The 12,597-nt window shown below is 40.7% G+C and overlaps 1 protein-coding gene across 1 annotated transcript in view; it reads left to right on the top strand.

Annotated features, from left to right (window-relative positions):
* Positions 1–12,597, top strand: part of kcnh5b (potassium voltage-gated channel, subfamily H (eag-related), member 5b) — a gene marked incomplete at both ends in the record, with an annotated part of 156,443 nt that overhangs the window by 79,274 nt on the left and 64,572 nt on the right. The window contains one exon of the mRNA XM_083924468.1: positions 10,035–10,234. Within this exon, the coding sequence (XP_083780594.1) occupies positions 10,035–10,234 (200 nt within the window). The remainder of the gene's footprint in view (positions 1–10,034; positions 10,235–12,597) is intronic.

The following is a 12,597-nucleotide window of genomic DNA, read 5'->3' as shown; positions in this document are numbered from 1 at the left end:
AAGGTTGGTGGCAGTCCTGTGTTTGCAGATCTGGCAGGGAGTCAGACTCACGGCTGTCCCGGACCAGACCCCTGGTGCTTGCATGTGTGGACTGTGTTGTGGTGGTGGTACAACAGAAACCTTTTCCCCCTGGTGCTAATAAAAATCCTAGAGGAAACATCCAGACATTATGTGACACTGCAGCCCAGCCCCACTCACTCCAAAAGCCCATCATCATTTTTGCACAGCAATAAGGAGTCTATTAAGTTGACCTAATGAGAAGTAAACAATGCGATTATGGAGAAAAGAATGATATAAAGAACTGTATCCACTGAGTGAGAATCACAATTACAGAAATGATTGCAGAGGCCTGAGGAGGGGCAGGGCTGTGACTGAACACTGGGATGCCTCTGCAGATTTCTCAGTCAATATTTGTGTGGAGACCATCAGGCAGAATGTTTTACTTACCCAGAGAGTGCTTGATGCACAATTACGGCTTGTCAAAACAGATTTATACAGTATCTCTTTTTTTCTGGGTGTTTGGACTGTGATGCGGCTGGCTGGCTCTCTCAGTGTCCTGTCAGTGTGTAATGTGTTGTGATGCAGTCTGGACGCCGGCCTGGCTCACTGAGCAGCAAATGGACTGGGCTCAATGGCTTGTGATTGAGGTGGCTCCTCTAAATGGCCCACGGCTGCTTTGTTTTCACGGCGTGTTGCTATTTTGGTTTGTTTGCGTTAGAGAGGTGTGCTCAGGGATTTTATCTACAGAAAAATAGCTTCAGCATGGGCAGCTCCATCATCTTTTTTTAAAAGGAACTCGACACAAATCACAGACAGACAGTATTTATCACAGGGTGATTACATCCAACCTGTTTAATTCAGAGTAACTGCTGGTTTGTTTAGGTTGGGGTCAAAGCTGTCAATCCAACTGGTTTGTTTGTGGTGTGATTGCGAAGCAGACAAATCACAGGATGTTACAAAAGATTGTGATCAAAATCAAATTTTTTTTGGTTAGATGCCTTACATAAGGTCTGAGATGAAGCTTGTACATGTAGGTTGCGAACTATAGTATTTGGTTAATATCTTATTACACTTATGCTTCCAAAATCAAAACAGTGGTCTTCATTTGTGAAGGTTATCTTGCTGAACAAAACGTTTAAGTATCATAAACTTTTGTTTGCCACAGAGCTTATTTTCTGCAATAATCTAAAATGCTGTTGGTTTTTTTGTCGAGCGAACAAGAGCGATGCTAACTTCAGGGTCGGCCTCCAGAAATACCTCATCTCTGCAGCTCTCTATATTCAGTTCAGCTCAGAGAGTGACAAATCCTCAAACGTTATAACTTTCCCAGGCATTTGTCGCCACTCTCAAAACTTTCTTGAAACGTGTTGCTGACATCGAATTCAAAATCAGCGTATAATTTAAAAAAACAAAACAATGAATTTTCTCAGTTTCAACATTTTATATTTTTTCCTTTGTGCTATTGTTAATTAAATATGGGGTTTCAATGTTTTGCAAATCATCACCTTCATTTCACACAGCGTACCAACTTTTTTGGAAATGGGGTTGTGGATACGCTAACATACAATAAGGTACAAGAAAAGTTTGGAGTGGCTGTGGCTCAGAGATAGAGCAGGTCTGATCCCCGACTCTTCCGGTCCACATGTGTTCCCTGTGTGTGTGAATGTGGTTTAAATGAGTAGATTAGATGATGGGCAGGTACTTTTCTTTTTCTTTTGACAAAGGCTGGCTGCTTCCCCTACCTTCTTTTAATCAATATGCCAATATGCCAACCTCAGGGTTTATCTATTTCGCAAAATTCTGGTATTTTTTGGAAATGTTGGAGTTCGATCAACAATCCCGATCCTGACGTCACTAGATGAAGAAACTGTTTCTTTTTTGTAAAACAGAAAGTCATAAATAAACTGACACCTGTCTGATAACCTCTTTCTTTGACCCTCAACTCCTCTTTCAGGTGATGTAAAAGATCTCAGTAAGGGATGTTTCACCTCGTTCCACCTCGTTTCACCTCGCTATTTTCGTCATTACTTTCTGGGTGATGAAATCAAAACTACACACGTACAGAACTGGTGATGGGGTCAAATGAAGCAGAATAATTTTAAAGTGATTTTCTGTGATAATAATATAACTGCGTTTTTTTCTTGGTAAGAATTCAGGAGAGACCAGAAGCAGTCTTCCTCCATATGATGTGTGTTTTCCTCTTTACGGGTTTTGTACGATCTGCTGGAGGAGTTCAGGATGATTTGTCAGAAAGAATGACTGTGAGCGGCAGAAATCTGTCAGTCAGGGAGGGGAGCAGGAGATGTAGTGACACCGCCCGAAGCCCAGACACCCAGACACCCAGACACCCAGAAAATATCAATCACAACACTCATACATAAAGAGACAGCCAGCACACACACAGAAAACACTCACATACAGCACAGTAGTAAACAAAAACACACATAAGCACAGGGACACAAGCACACAATACAACGTCTGGAGTCTATGTAATCTCAGTCTGAACTCGGGGAAATTATCTTATCTGCAGGCTTATCAACAGTAAGGTGAGGAGATTTATGTCTGTGTCCAATCGAGATGCTATCCATGTCATGATGTGTTTACATGAGGTAGACGAAGGAGAATAACGCCACGTGGTGAAAAATGGACATAGCCTCTCTGTTGAGGTCTGTTCTTTCAACTTGTTCCAATCATACTCGCCTACGGGATCGCCATCTTGTCAGACTTTGACTCCGCCTCATTTCCTCTTACCAAAAAAGGGCATGTATGTTACGCTGGGGGAGGAACATACGTCCATCTGGCTGAAGTATACCTCCGGGGGGGAGGGAGGGCAAGGGGCTAGCTGTCACTCAAGAGGCCACGCCCCTTATTATTCATAAACATTAATCTCCAATAAAATAAAAAACTAGCCTGGTACAAAAAGATTCACCCCCCACAGTGTTGTCATGGAGATCTGACCTAAACATACAGATGAGAATTTTTTTTTATACCAGGCCTTAAACAGGTTTAATGATGCTGTGAAAACAGCCTGTTTAACATGGGGGCCAATGAGAAACTGCTCTATTATGAAACCTGCCCCTAGTGGACACTCAGAGAACTGTAGTTTTTGGCACGTCAGTGTTTGATCAACCAGGAAGTCGCTGTGGTGGTGCTTTGTGAAAGCTAATAGCAGGTCTTCATTTTTTAAGTTTGTAGGGGGCGCTATCGAACCATTTTTCCACACACACACACGAGCCATTTGAGGCAAAAATAGTTTCACCATCCTGTTCATTGTGGAATGTTGGGTGAGTTTTTGATCATGCTTAGCCCCCCCAAAAGGCGAATCATTTTCATAAATAATAATAATGATAAAGTAATAAATGGAACAATTCTAATAGGGACTTAAATAAGCCTTAATTAATGTCTTAATGATTAATGAATTAACCGTATTTAATCCATCATGCTGCTTTGCGATATGGAACTGTTGCAAGCTTCCGTACACATCACTGTCACTGAAATGGTTCAATAGAGTTTAGGGCTGCAGCAATCACATCTTTTTGTAATCGAGTATTCTAACAATTATTCCATCAATTGATCGAGTCATGGGATAATAAAAAATTATTTTGCATTATTACTAATCATAACTAACAAATATATATATATATATATATATTATGCCTGGGTAGGCCTAATTGGTATGGTAACCTAACACAGGTGTGTGTGTGTGTGTGTGTGTGTGTTTGTGTGTGTGTGTGTGGGGGGGGGGGGGGGAGTGAGAGAGATAAGGTGTGTGTGTGTGTGTTGTAGGCAATACTCTGTCAACCTAACATGAATAAATGACACGCGTGTTTACTCAAACAGGTTTCAAAGACTAATAGATTAATTTAGACACTGACTTAGGGATAGATATTGTCAGGAAGAGCCAATCCCTCTTTTGCTGTTTACCATAACCACAAGCAACGTACAAAACACGACTGTCACATTTTTATTACATGAGCTGTACTGCCACTGAGTTTACTGACATGTTACTCCAGCAGCTATAACAAAATCCTCTCCTTATTGTCCCATTCGTCCCAACAGAAAACGTGGATAACTCTTTTTGCTGAAGCTGTAACGTAGACATACATAAGTCAGTTTTTACAGTAACACTGTTATTGCTTTTAACAGGCCTAAATATACGTTTATATATATTATATATTATATAATATACGTTTTTTTGCATGGGATTGCTTTATTTTTCATGTTTGTTGTTGGTAAGTTTGTACATAAACTGTAAATGACATATTTGAATGTTTTCTGCCCATCTGGTCCAGGACTCCCTGGCAGAAGAGTTATTGTGGGATCAATGGGATCTTTCTAATCAGCAACAGCAACAAAAGAGTGCATCTTCTTCAGAATATCTATTTAATGGTAGATGATAAAAAACACTATTTGCATTATATTTTGCTGTTTATATTCCATTGTCATACATGCAAAATATAGAAACATAGCTTGCTTTATGATCTCTTGATTTAAATGTTCTGTAACAGATGAATGTGACGCAGGTCTGATTTGACCGACCTTAGTCATGTGCTATTCTTAACAAAATGGTACAGTATGATCGGTGGCGCTTTAAGTAGAAAACAGGAAGTGATGCACATCTGCTTTCACAAAAAGCAACAGCAGTTTACTGTTAAAAAAGGGTAATTTACAGGGACACACAAAAAGAAATACATGACGTAACAGACTCGCCCACACTGAGACTTACAGGTGACCGCTGGGACGTACAAAGATGCTGTTGTAATGAGCACTTAGCAACTGTATAGAAAAACAAGCTGCTGTTGTCACTAAGATGAGATCAGTGCAGCGTTAGGAGGCCAAAGTAGACCAACCGAATAATCTTTTTGATTTACTTTCCTTCTCAGTGTTGCAGTGAAAACTTCCTGCAAAGACTCTCCAGTTTATGAGAGAGCCTCACTGTTACAGCGTCTGGTTCCTCTGTCCCCCCAGGCTGCTCCATCAACCCATAAATTTGAGGAAATAAAGCTCTTCATCTGCTCCCCTTCCTGACCATCACACCCCCTAAAACAGCCCCTATCTCCCTGGCCACCAGATACAGAGACATATTTAAATAAATAGAGCCACAGGGGACATATCATATTTCGAATATAGTATTGAGGTGACAGCTATAAACTGTAGCCTGAGTACTTTGAATTAACTGTCTGAACTCATAAGGTTCTTAATGGGAACAAGAAAGTGTTTTTGTGTTATTGATGCAGAATGATGTTGGTATTATACAGATCCAACAGAGACTGAATAATAGAGATGGCCTGCAAAGAGAAGTCTGATTTGAGAAGAAAATGAATCTGCTCGTACGACCGGTTCTTGCATGAGGCCAATTTATTTCTCTTGTTGGTGTTGAGAATGGAGGAAGTATTTAGTTACCCATGGTCTTTTTTGGCATGCAAATAAGCCATTGAGACAGTTTTTTCGTTGATAACCTATTAACAGAGAAATCCCGTAGAGTTGCTAACAGCAAGACATGGCTAACACTGATTAGCCTTTTTTTAACCACTAATATTTTGCAAAATAGCACCAAACCTCTGCAGTAGTATGATTTGGGTCCCTAGACATAAAACACAGCACAAACAATGTAGTTAGAGAACCTGGAGTTTATTAAAAAATACAGTTTTACAATGCTACAAGCCGGCTACATCCTTATTGAGAGGCAGTCCATACAAGTCGATTACCGAATGCACTGGCATTCAGTTCAAGGAGGAAAGTATTGAACTGAACTCCAGTGCATTTTGTAATTGACTTGTTTGGGCTGCCTGTCAACACGAACCTAGCTTTCTGCTAAGGCTTGATTCACTGCTCCTTGTATGCTCGAGTTGGATGGTTTGTCCTGTCCACCCGCAGACTCCATCATTGGCATATCCTCGTCGTTCAAAAAAGCACAGGAACCCATCAGCTCCACTCTGAGGATTTGTTCTTAGTAACTGTACCTAGAGTCTGTACTGAACTGGGGGAAAAGGACATTTAGTTCTGCTGCGCCCTCCACATGGAACTAGCTGCAGAATGAACTGAAACTGAAGTAGCTGGTTTTTCTAAAAATATTTAAATCCTTTCTTATCGATATTGAAGCAGACTCTTCTGTCTGTACATGCTTCGTTAATGATGTTCTGATTGTGACTGTTTATATGTTCTCTGTTGTTTCTAACCTTTGTCTGTAATTGTGGAACTGTGTTGGTTCCTGTCTTGGCCAGGACTCTCTTGTAAAAGAGATTTTTAATCTCAATGAGAAAATTTTCCTTGTTAAATAAAGGTTAAAAAAAATAAAAAAATAAAAAAATTGTAAAACAGTCTTTTTAATAAACTCCGGGTTCACTTCCTATGTTGTAGGGGCTGTTCATGCTACTGCAGAGGTTTGGGTCTGCTATTTTGAGCAATATTAGTGGTTAAAAAAATCTGCTTTGATGCGTTCAGTGCACAGCCTCAGTGTAAGCCATGTCTGGCTGTTAGCGTCTTCCTGGGATTTCTCCTTTAATAAATGATCAATGAAAAAACTGACTCCTTCATATACTGCTTCTGTAACGGGGGTCATTTCCTGGAGGTTTGTGTTGGCTTTTGGGCTCTGTTGTCCTGAGACATGTCAAAGTGGTGATAGCCACATCTCGTTCACAGCTGACAAATACTGCTAATTAGTTACTTTTGAAGTTTTAGTTGCTCTGAATCCTTGTGTCCTGCTTCTCTCCACATCTATCACATTGGGATTTGTGAGAAAACTTTTCTTGTTAGAGGAGTGAAACTGGCATTTCCAGGTGTCTGTGTGAGTTCAGACTTCCTCCCTCTCACCTGGATAAATGGACCAAATTAGAAGATGATTTGCCAAGCCAAGTTTGAACTTCAGATCCTGGCAAACAGAGGAGGTTGTTTTAGCTCAACAGAGAAACTTCCAGGCTGGGTCAGACCTGGGCCGTTCTTTGCACTGAGGTGACATCTACCTCAGTGCACAAAGTCCCCCAATTAGGAATCTTGTTGAGCTGTGATTCTGAGCTTTCAGTTCCAGATCAGTAGCTTTGCCAGAGTCCTTCTTTACCAGCTGACAGGGTCCTGGAAAAGGTTGCTGACTTTGAAAGAACTAAACTGGAACAGTGTTTATCTCACCTCCAGCACGCCACATTTGTCTGTGGCTTTCTCTCCCTCTGCTTTTTCCTGTTTTTGTCTCTCATCCAAACTCTCTCTCTTTTTGTGTCCTCGTATCCTTTTATTTCTGACTCTCATTGCTCCTGTGAGCATGAAAACACACACAACATTGCTTTCAGCGTATTCCTGGTTGGTGTTCTTCCATCCAACCCTTTGTCACGGTTTCTCATATACACGCATACACTTAGTCACATTTTCCTCTCTTTCACACAACTCACTCCGACTGTACATTCACTCTTTCTCCACCACCTCCTATCACTTCCCATTTTTCATCCAAAAAGTCTTTGCACATATTATTTCTTCTCTTCTTTCCTTTGTTAGTTTTATTTGCTGGGAGGAGGCAGTGGAGGGGGAAAACTACGGAGAACTATTCAAGTGAGGTCTCTATGGAAACAGTAATGTAGCAGCAGCAAGGAACAGGGGAGGCTGACTGCTTGTCCCACCTCCCTTGGTTACTGTTGCTAGGCCTGGCAAGCTTTTGCACCCGGCATTTTCAATGATATCAGTGAGCAAGTGCCTCCGCTTTTTACCGTCTGAAAACAGTTGAGAAGTGTCTCTGTTTAAACAAAACAGGAGAAACATTTTGAAATCTTCCACTCCGTGGGGTTTAATGGAAATAAGTTTTTTTATATACCTCCAAAAATTTGAGATTTTACCCCTTCTTACACGTTTTGCTTTATTGCACAACATACAATCATATATTACCTTGAGTTAAAGTAACCAAGTTTTTAAAATATGTCCATGCAAGGTATTACCATCAACAGGATCATATGATATCTTATGAAAGGTTATGCTCCAAAATTATATGTTTAACATGAAATGGTGACCAGGATTGGACAGTTCAGTTAAGGAAACAAAAGGTGACATTTAAGGCATAGGCTTAGGCATGAAAACGACCTGGTTAGGATTGTAAAGAAGGTTGTGGTTTGGTACTATACTGTTCCACTTGTTCTGTTTAGTGGCTGTGTAGGTACTCTTGGTTAATTGGATCAAAAGTGTGACTACCAGTTAAATGTAGGGCCTTGACTCACGTTGAAATTATGAGATTGAGTATCCTCAATAAACTTACCGATTATTGGTGATAGCTAATAATTATCAAAGATAATAATAAAAATGACTCTAGTTAAACCACAGTTCCTCAGGGGCACCACCACCACAGACGGAGTGACAACTAATATACAAGTCTCATTAAATCCGTTGAAGGATTTGAATTATTTTCCTAGAAGAGGCTGGTACATTCATCTTGCAACAAACAAAACACACATTAACTAATTTAATTAAAGCTGAACAAAGAGTGTGTGTGTGTGTGTGTGTGTTTTCTCCTCAAGAAATATCTGCGTCCACACAAAACCATAGTTCACATGCCAGGCCTGGCTGTGGCGCTGTAACTGCCACAGAAATACAACGACAAGGAGAAGAAGAGATGGAGAGACGCTGTGGAGAATACAAACACCGGAGAGTTTCTCTCCAAATCTGGAGACTTCTCAAATCCTCCTCCATCCTAGAGAGAAATGTGTCACTGTTTCTGGTGTTAGTGGAGACGTTTGTGCTGTTTTGGACTCTGATGCACTAATCACTCTGCAGTTAGTGTCCTCAACGAGCAGAGGGTGCTGCTGGGAGCCCCTTCCCCGTCCCAAAGCACTCACAGGCGGGAACTGTCTCGCTACTCTCCACGCAGCAGCAATGTTGTTGTTATGTGACACCACGGGGGTGTTCTCAAATCTCCCATTCTCGACCTGGTGAAAAAAAGACCGTTTTCAGGCTCGGATAACGCCGGCTGCGTATGGATGGTCGGCCTTACTGCTACTAAAGATGTGCGGTTACAAGAAAATGTGCCCTCGTGTAGATGGATCCTAAAAAAGGTCTAATTCAGGTTATGTGTGTGTGGTCTGTTCAGATACAGTTATATGTGTGCAATAACTGTGTGGAGCATTGCTAACAAACATCCTCGACTTAACTGAATCACCGCAGTCACACATAATCATCATTGAAAAGTCGTAACAAAATTACAGTTCTTTGCTTAGCCGTTGATAAAGTCTCAAAATGCCCAATCGGTGTTTGGTTTCCTGTCAATGGAATGACAAAGTTGCATTGTGGTTGCTCTTAAGACAAGTTTGTCAGAAAGTCTTTCTTGTGTTACCTTTAAACACAGGAGAAAACCAGTTTGCTATGTTGTGCAGAGGTGGTCCTTGTGACCAGCAGATGTAGGGGAAAATGCAGGCACTCGCGTTCAGGCAGATCGCTCTGTACTCTGGGAGTCAGGAAGGCCGGGCGGTCAGTCCAGGAGTTGAAGAGAGGAGTCGAGTGAGGAGATTGGAAGAAGGCAGAAGTAAGAAGAAGAGAGAGAAGAAGAAGATGCCTCCAGTTTTATAGACATGGTGTTGTCATGAGCCGGGGGTCAAGTCAGCCAATGGACTAACAGTTTGAGGTCTATTGTGTGGACATCTGTGGAATGCCAATTGCACCTACAGCTGTAAAAGATGTTTAACTATAACCATGTTTATGACTATATTTGACCGAAGCAATATCATCAATGTATTTTGCAATTTAAATATAGGACCAAACCACTTGTATGATTCACTGCCTGCATGTTTTCTCCAGTTTGTGATCGGTTCCTCTCTTTAATCAGGAGTTAAAGACCTTCAGGAGCTGGGTTATATAACTGTGCTGCACATCACACAAGGCAGATTTGTTTTTGTTATGTGCTTTCATAAAGAAAAAAGAAAAATAAAGCAGACTGCTAATTTTGGGATATGAGGCCTTTGGGTGTGAGTGGGTGTGTAAGTGCATGTTCTACTCCAGTCGAGATAATTACATTCATGATGGGGACAAAATGAGAAAAATATCCTCTCCTGTGTCTTTGTCTCTAGCCCTGCTCTACGCCACCATCTTTGGAAACGTGACCACCATCTTCCAGCAGATGTATGCCAACACCAACCGCTACCACGAGATGCTCAACAACGTCAGGGACTTCCTGAAGCTCTATCAGGTTCCCAAGGGGCTGAGCGAGCGGGTCATGGACTACATCGTCTCCACTTGGTCCATGTCCAAAGGCATCGACACGGAGAAGGTGAGACTGAGTAGGTCAAAGGTCAGGCTCAGCCGATGAAAGATGTTTTATTTATTAATCCCTAATTTGTCCAGGAATTTAACACTGTTTCAGATTAAAAAAATCCTGGCCAAGACAGGCAGCCGCACAAATAACAGTTTCAGACATCAAACATATAACAATCAAAAATGAAGACGAAGTACAATATCAAAGGTATTCCTAGTCTTTTCCCATCAATTTAAATGTTACCAATAAAATCATTTCGGTTCCACTTAGACAGTGCAGCAAACTTAACACAATTCCTACCTTTCTGGCATTTTGCTTTCTAGCGATGGCGGAGGCTAATGTAGGGTTTCCAGACGTCCCCTTTTTCAGTGACCTGTCCCCGGCTACTGCTTTCCCCAGAAATGTCCCCAGTTTTCACTGTGAATGAAAGATCCGAAAATGGAATATAGGAAAAATGAAAAAACATAAACGTTGACCAATCAACACGTATAGTTGCGCATCCTACGACTCGCAAAGGCTAAAGCCAGCCAGAACAAGCACCTCATGCCCAGAGCTCAGGGCACAATGCCCATCTAGAATGCCCATATTTCTGGTATTCTGATTGGTGGAATAGCTGTGCGGTAGAATATTGTTTTCCCTTCATGAGAGGCAGCTACAGAAAAGAGATTCTTTCATGGAGCTAAAGTACACACAGCTCAAACATCACTGATTGGATAGGCCAAACAAAGGTGTTCTTGTTATCTATTTAACCTTTTATATGTGTATTTATTATATATAATGCGTCTTATAAAACAGATCTTTGTTTTTTTTGCTAACATTATTAGCAGCCATCTAACTATCAACTGTTTAGCTCTACTCTACAGCGCAGTTTTATTATTATGACATTTCAGTGTCACTCTAGCTCCTTAGAGGGAGTTTGTAACTTATTAAATAAAATCACCAGAAACATATCATAAACTATTCATCAGGAACTTGTGTCAGCCTGTCAGTGTCAGTGAGGACCACTGATGCCACTAATGCGTTAGCCTACTTAGTAACACTGCTCTAATCCGACTCTTTTGTTTCTGTAACCAGTAGACCAGTCTAACACGTTACTATTTCCAAATCAGTATTCAGATTAAAGTCACTTTTCTAAGTCACTGTGTGTTACCATGGTGACAGACCCACCTCTTCATTGTGTTCATTCTTGAGCTGAGTTGTTGCTCTGAAAAGACGTCTTCCTCCAGTCGTGTTAGCATGGTTCAAATGCTTAAAGCTAAACAATCTTTAGAATAAGAATAATCTTTAGAATAATATTCCAATAGCAGCAGGATGACCCAAAAGTTTAAAAAGCCTTACCTTCAAAATGGGCCGGCTCCATATAATATTCAGTTTAGTTCGGCTCTGGTGAATGACAGAATTCCATTCTGGGCTTTTGAACCTTTTATTCTTCAGGCTGTGGCAGCCAGTGAAGATACATAGGCTTTTATTTCAGGCCTGTCAGAAAATTAAAATTATAACTAGAAACACATATTAATACATTAAATATATATTTTACATTGGGTTAGGTAAATCAGATTTAAGGTATTTTGGCTTTCATTTGTCATTTTTATTTAAAATACCATTCACAATAAGACATTAATATTGTTCAACAGGAGGAGATATATCATGCCAGGCTGTAGCTGTTTGCTATTTCCCACCCACATTAACAGAAAACTGATTCAACCACCTTAAAACCAGATATTTTGTTGTTCAGCATGAACTGTGACATTTTCTATTTCAAACTCTTCTTCTCTGATCTTTTGAAGATCGTGTGGTGTAAGGAGGAGGCCTTAGTTTTGGTGAAATGTCTGATATCTGTTTATCACAACAGATTTTATGGATGTTCTTGATCTCAGCTACTTTGCTCAGAGGAACAAAACAAATTGTTAATCAATTCTTTTGCAATTTAGGAGAAATATGGTGAGAGAAACTGCTTTATTAATGGTAAGGGCAGTGTCCCCATTTTAGTATGTCAAAGACAAAACACTACATGTTTTGGAGGTTTTTACGCCTCTCAACCAAAAATGTCCCTGGAGTTTGTCTCAGAAATCTGGTCACCTTAGGCTAATGCAGCGTCATCCTGACCTAAAAGTCAGAGTTTCAGGTACTTTTAGATTGACTGATCCTAGAACGCAGCATTACTGTGATAACGCAGCATCCGGATGCTATTACTTATCAGTTACTACAGTTCTGTAATACTATGTTGTTTGTGCAAGGAAGATTAGCGTTAGTGTTAGCGTCAGCACTAACGTCACCAGAAGTGTAAACAAACCAGCCCTTTCATGTCAAAGGGGGAAGAGGGTGGGACTTTGGAGGGAGGCGGAGTTGGTCATGTTTACATTTTTACAAAGTGCAGC

The sequence above is a fragment of the Echiichthys vipera genome (assembly GCF_963691815.1).
Source record: "Echiichthys vipera genome assembly, chromosome: 12".
Classification (NCBI taxonomy): Eukaryota; Metazoa; Chordata; class Actinopteri; order Perciformes; family Trachinidae; genus Echiichthys; species Echiichthys vipera.
This window is presented reverse-complemented; position numbering and strand designations above follow the sequence as displayed.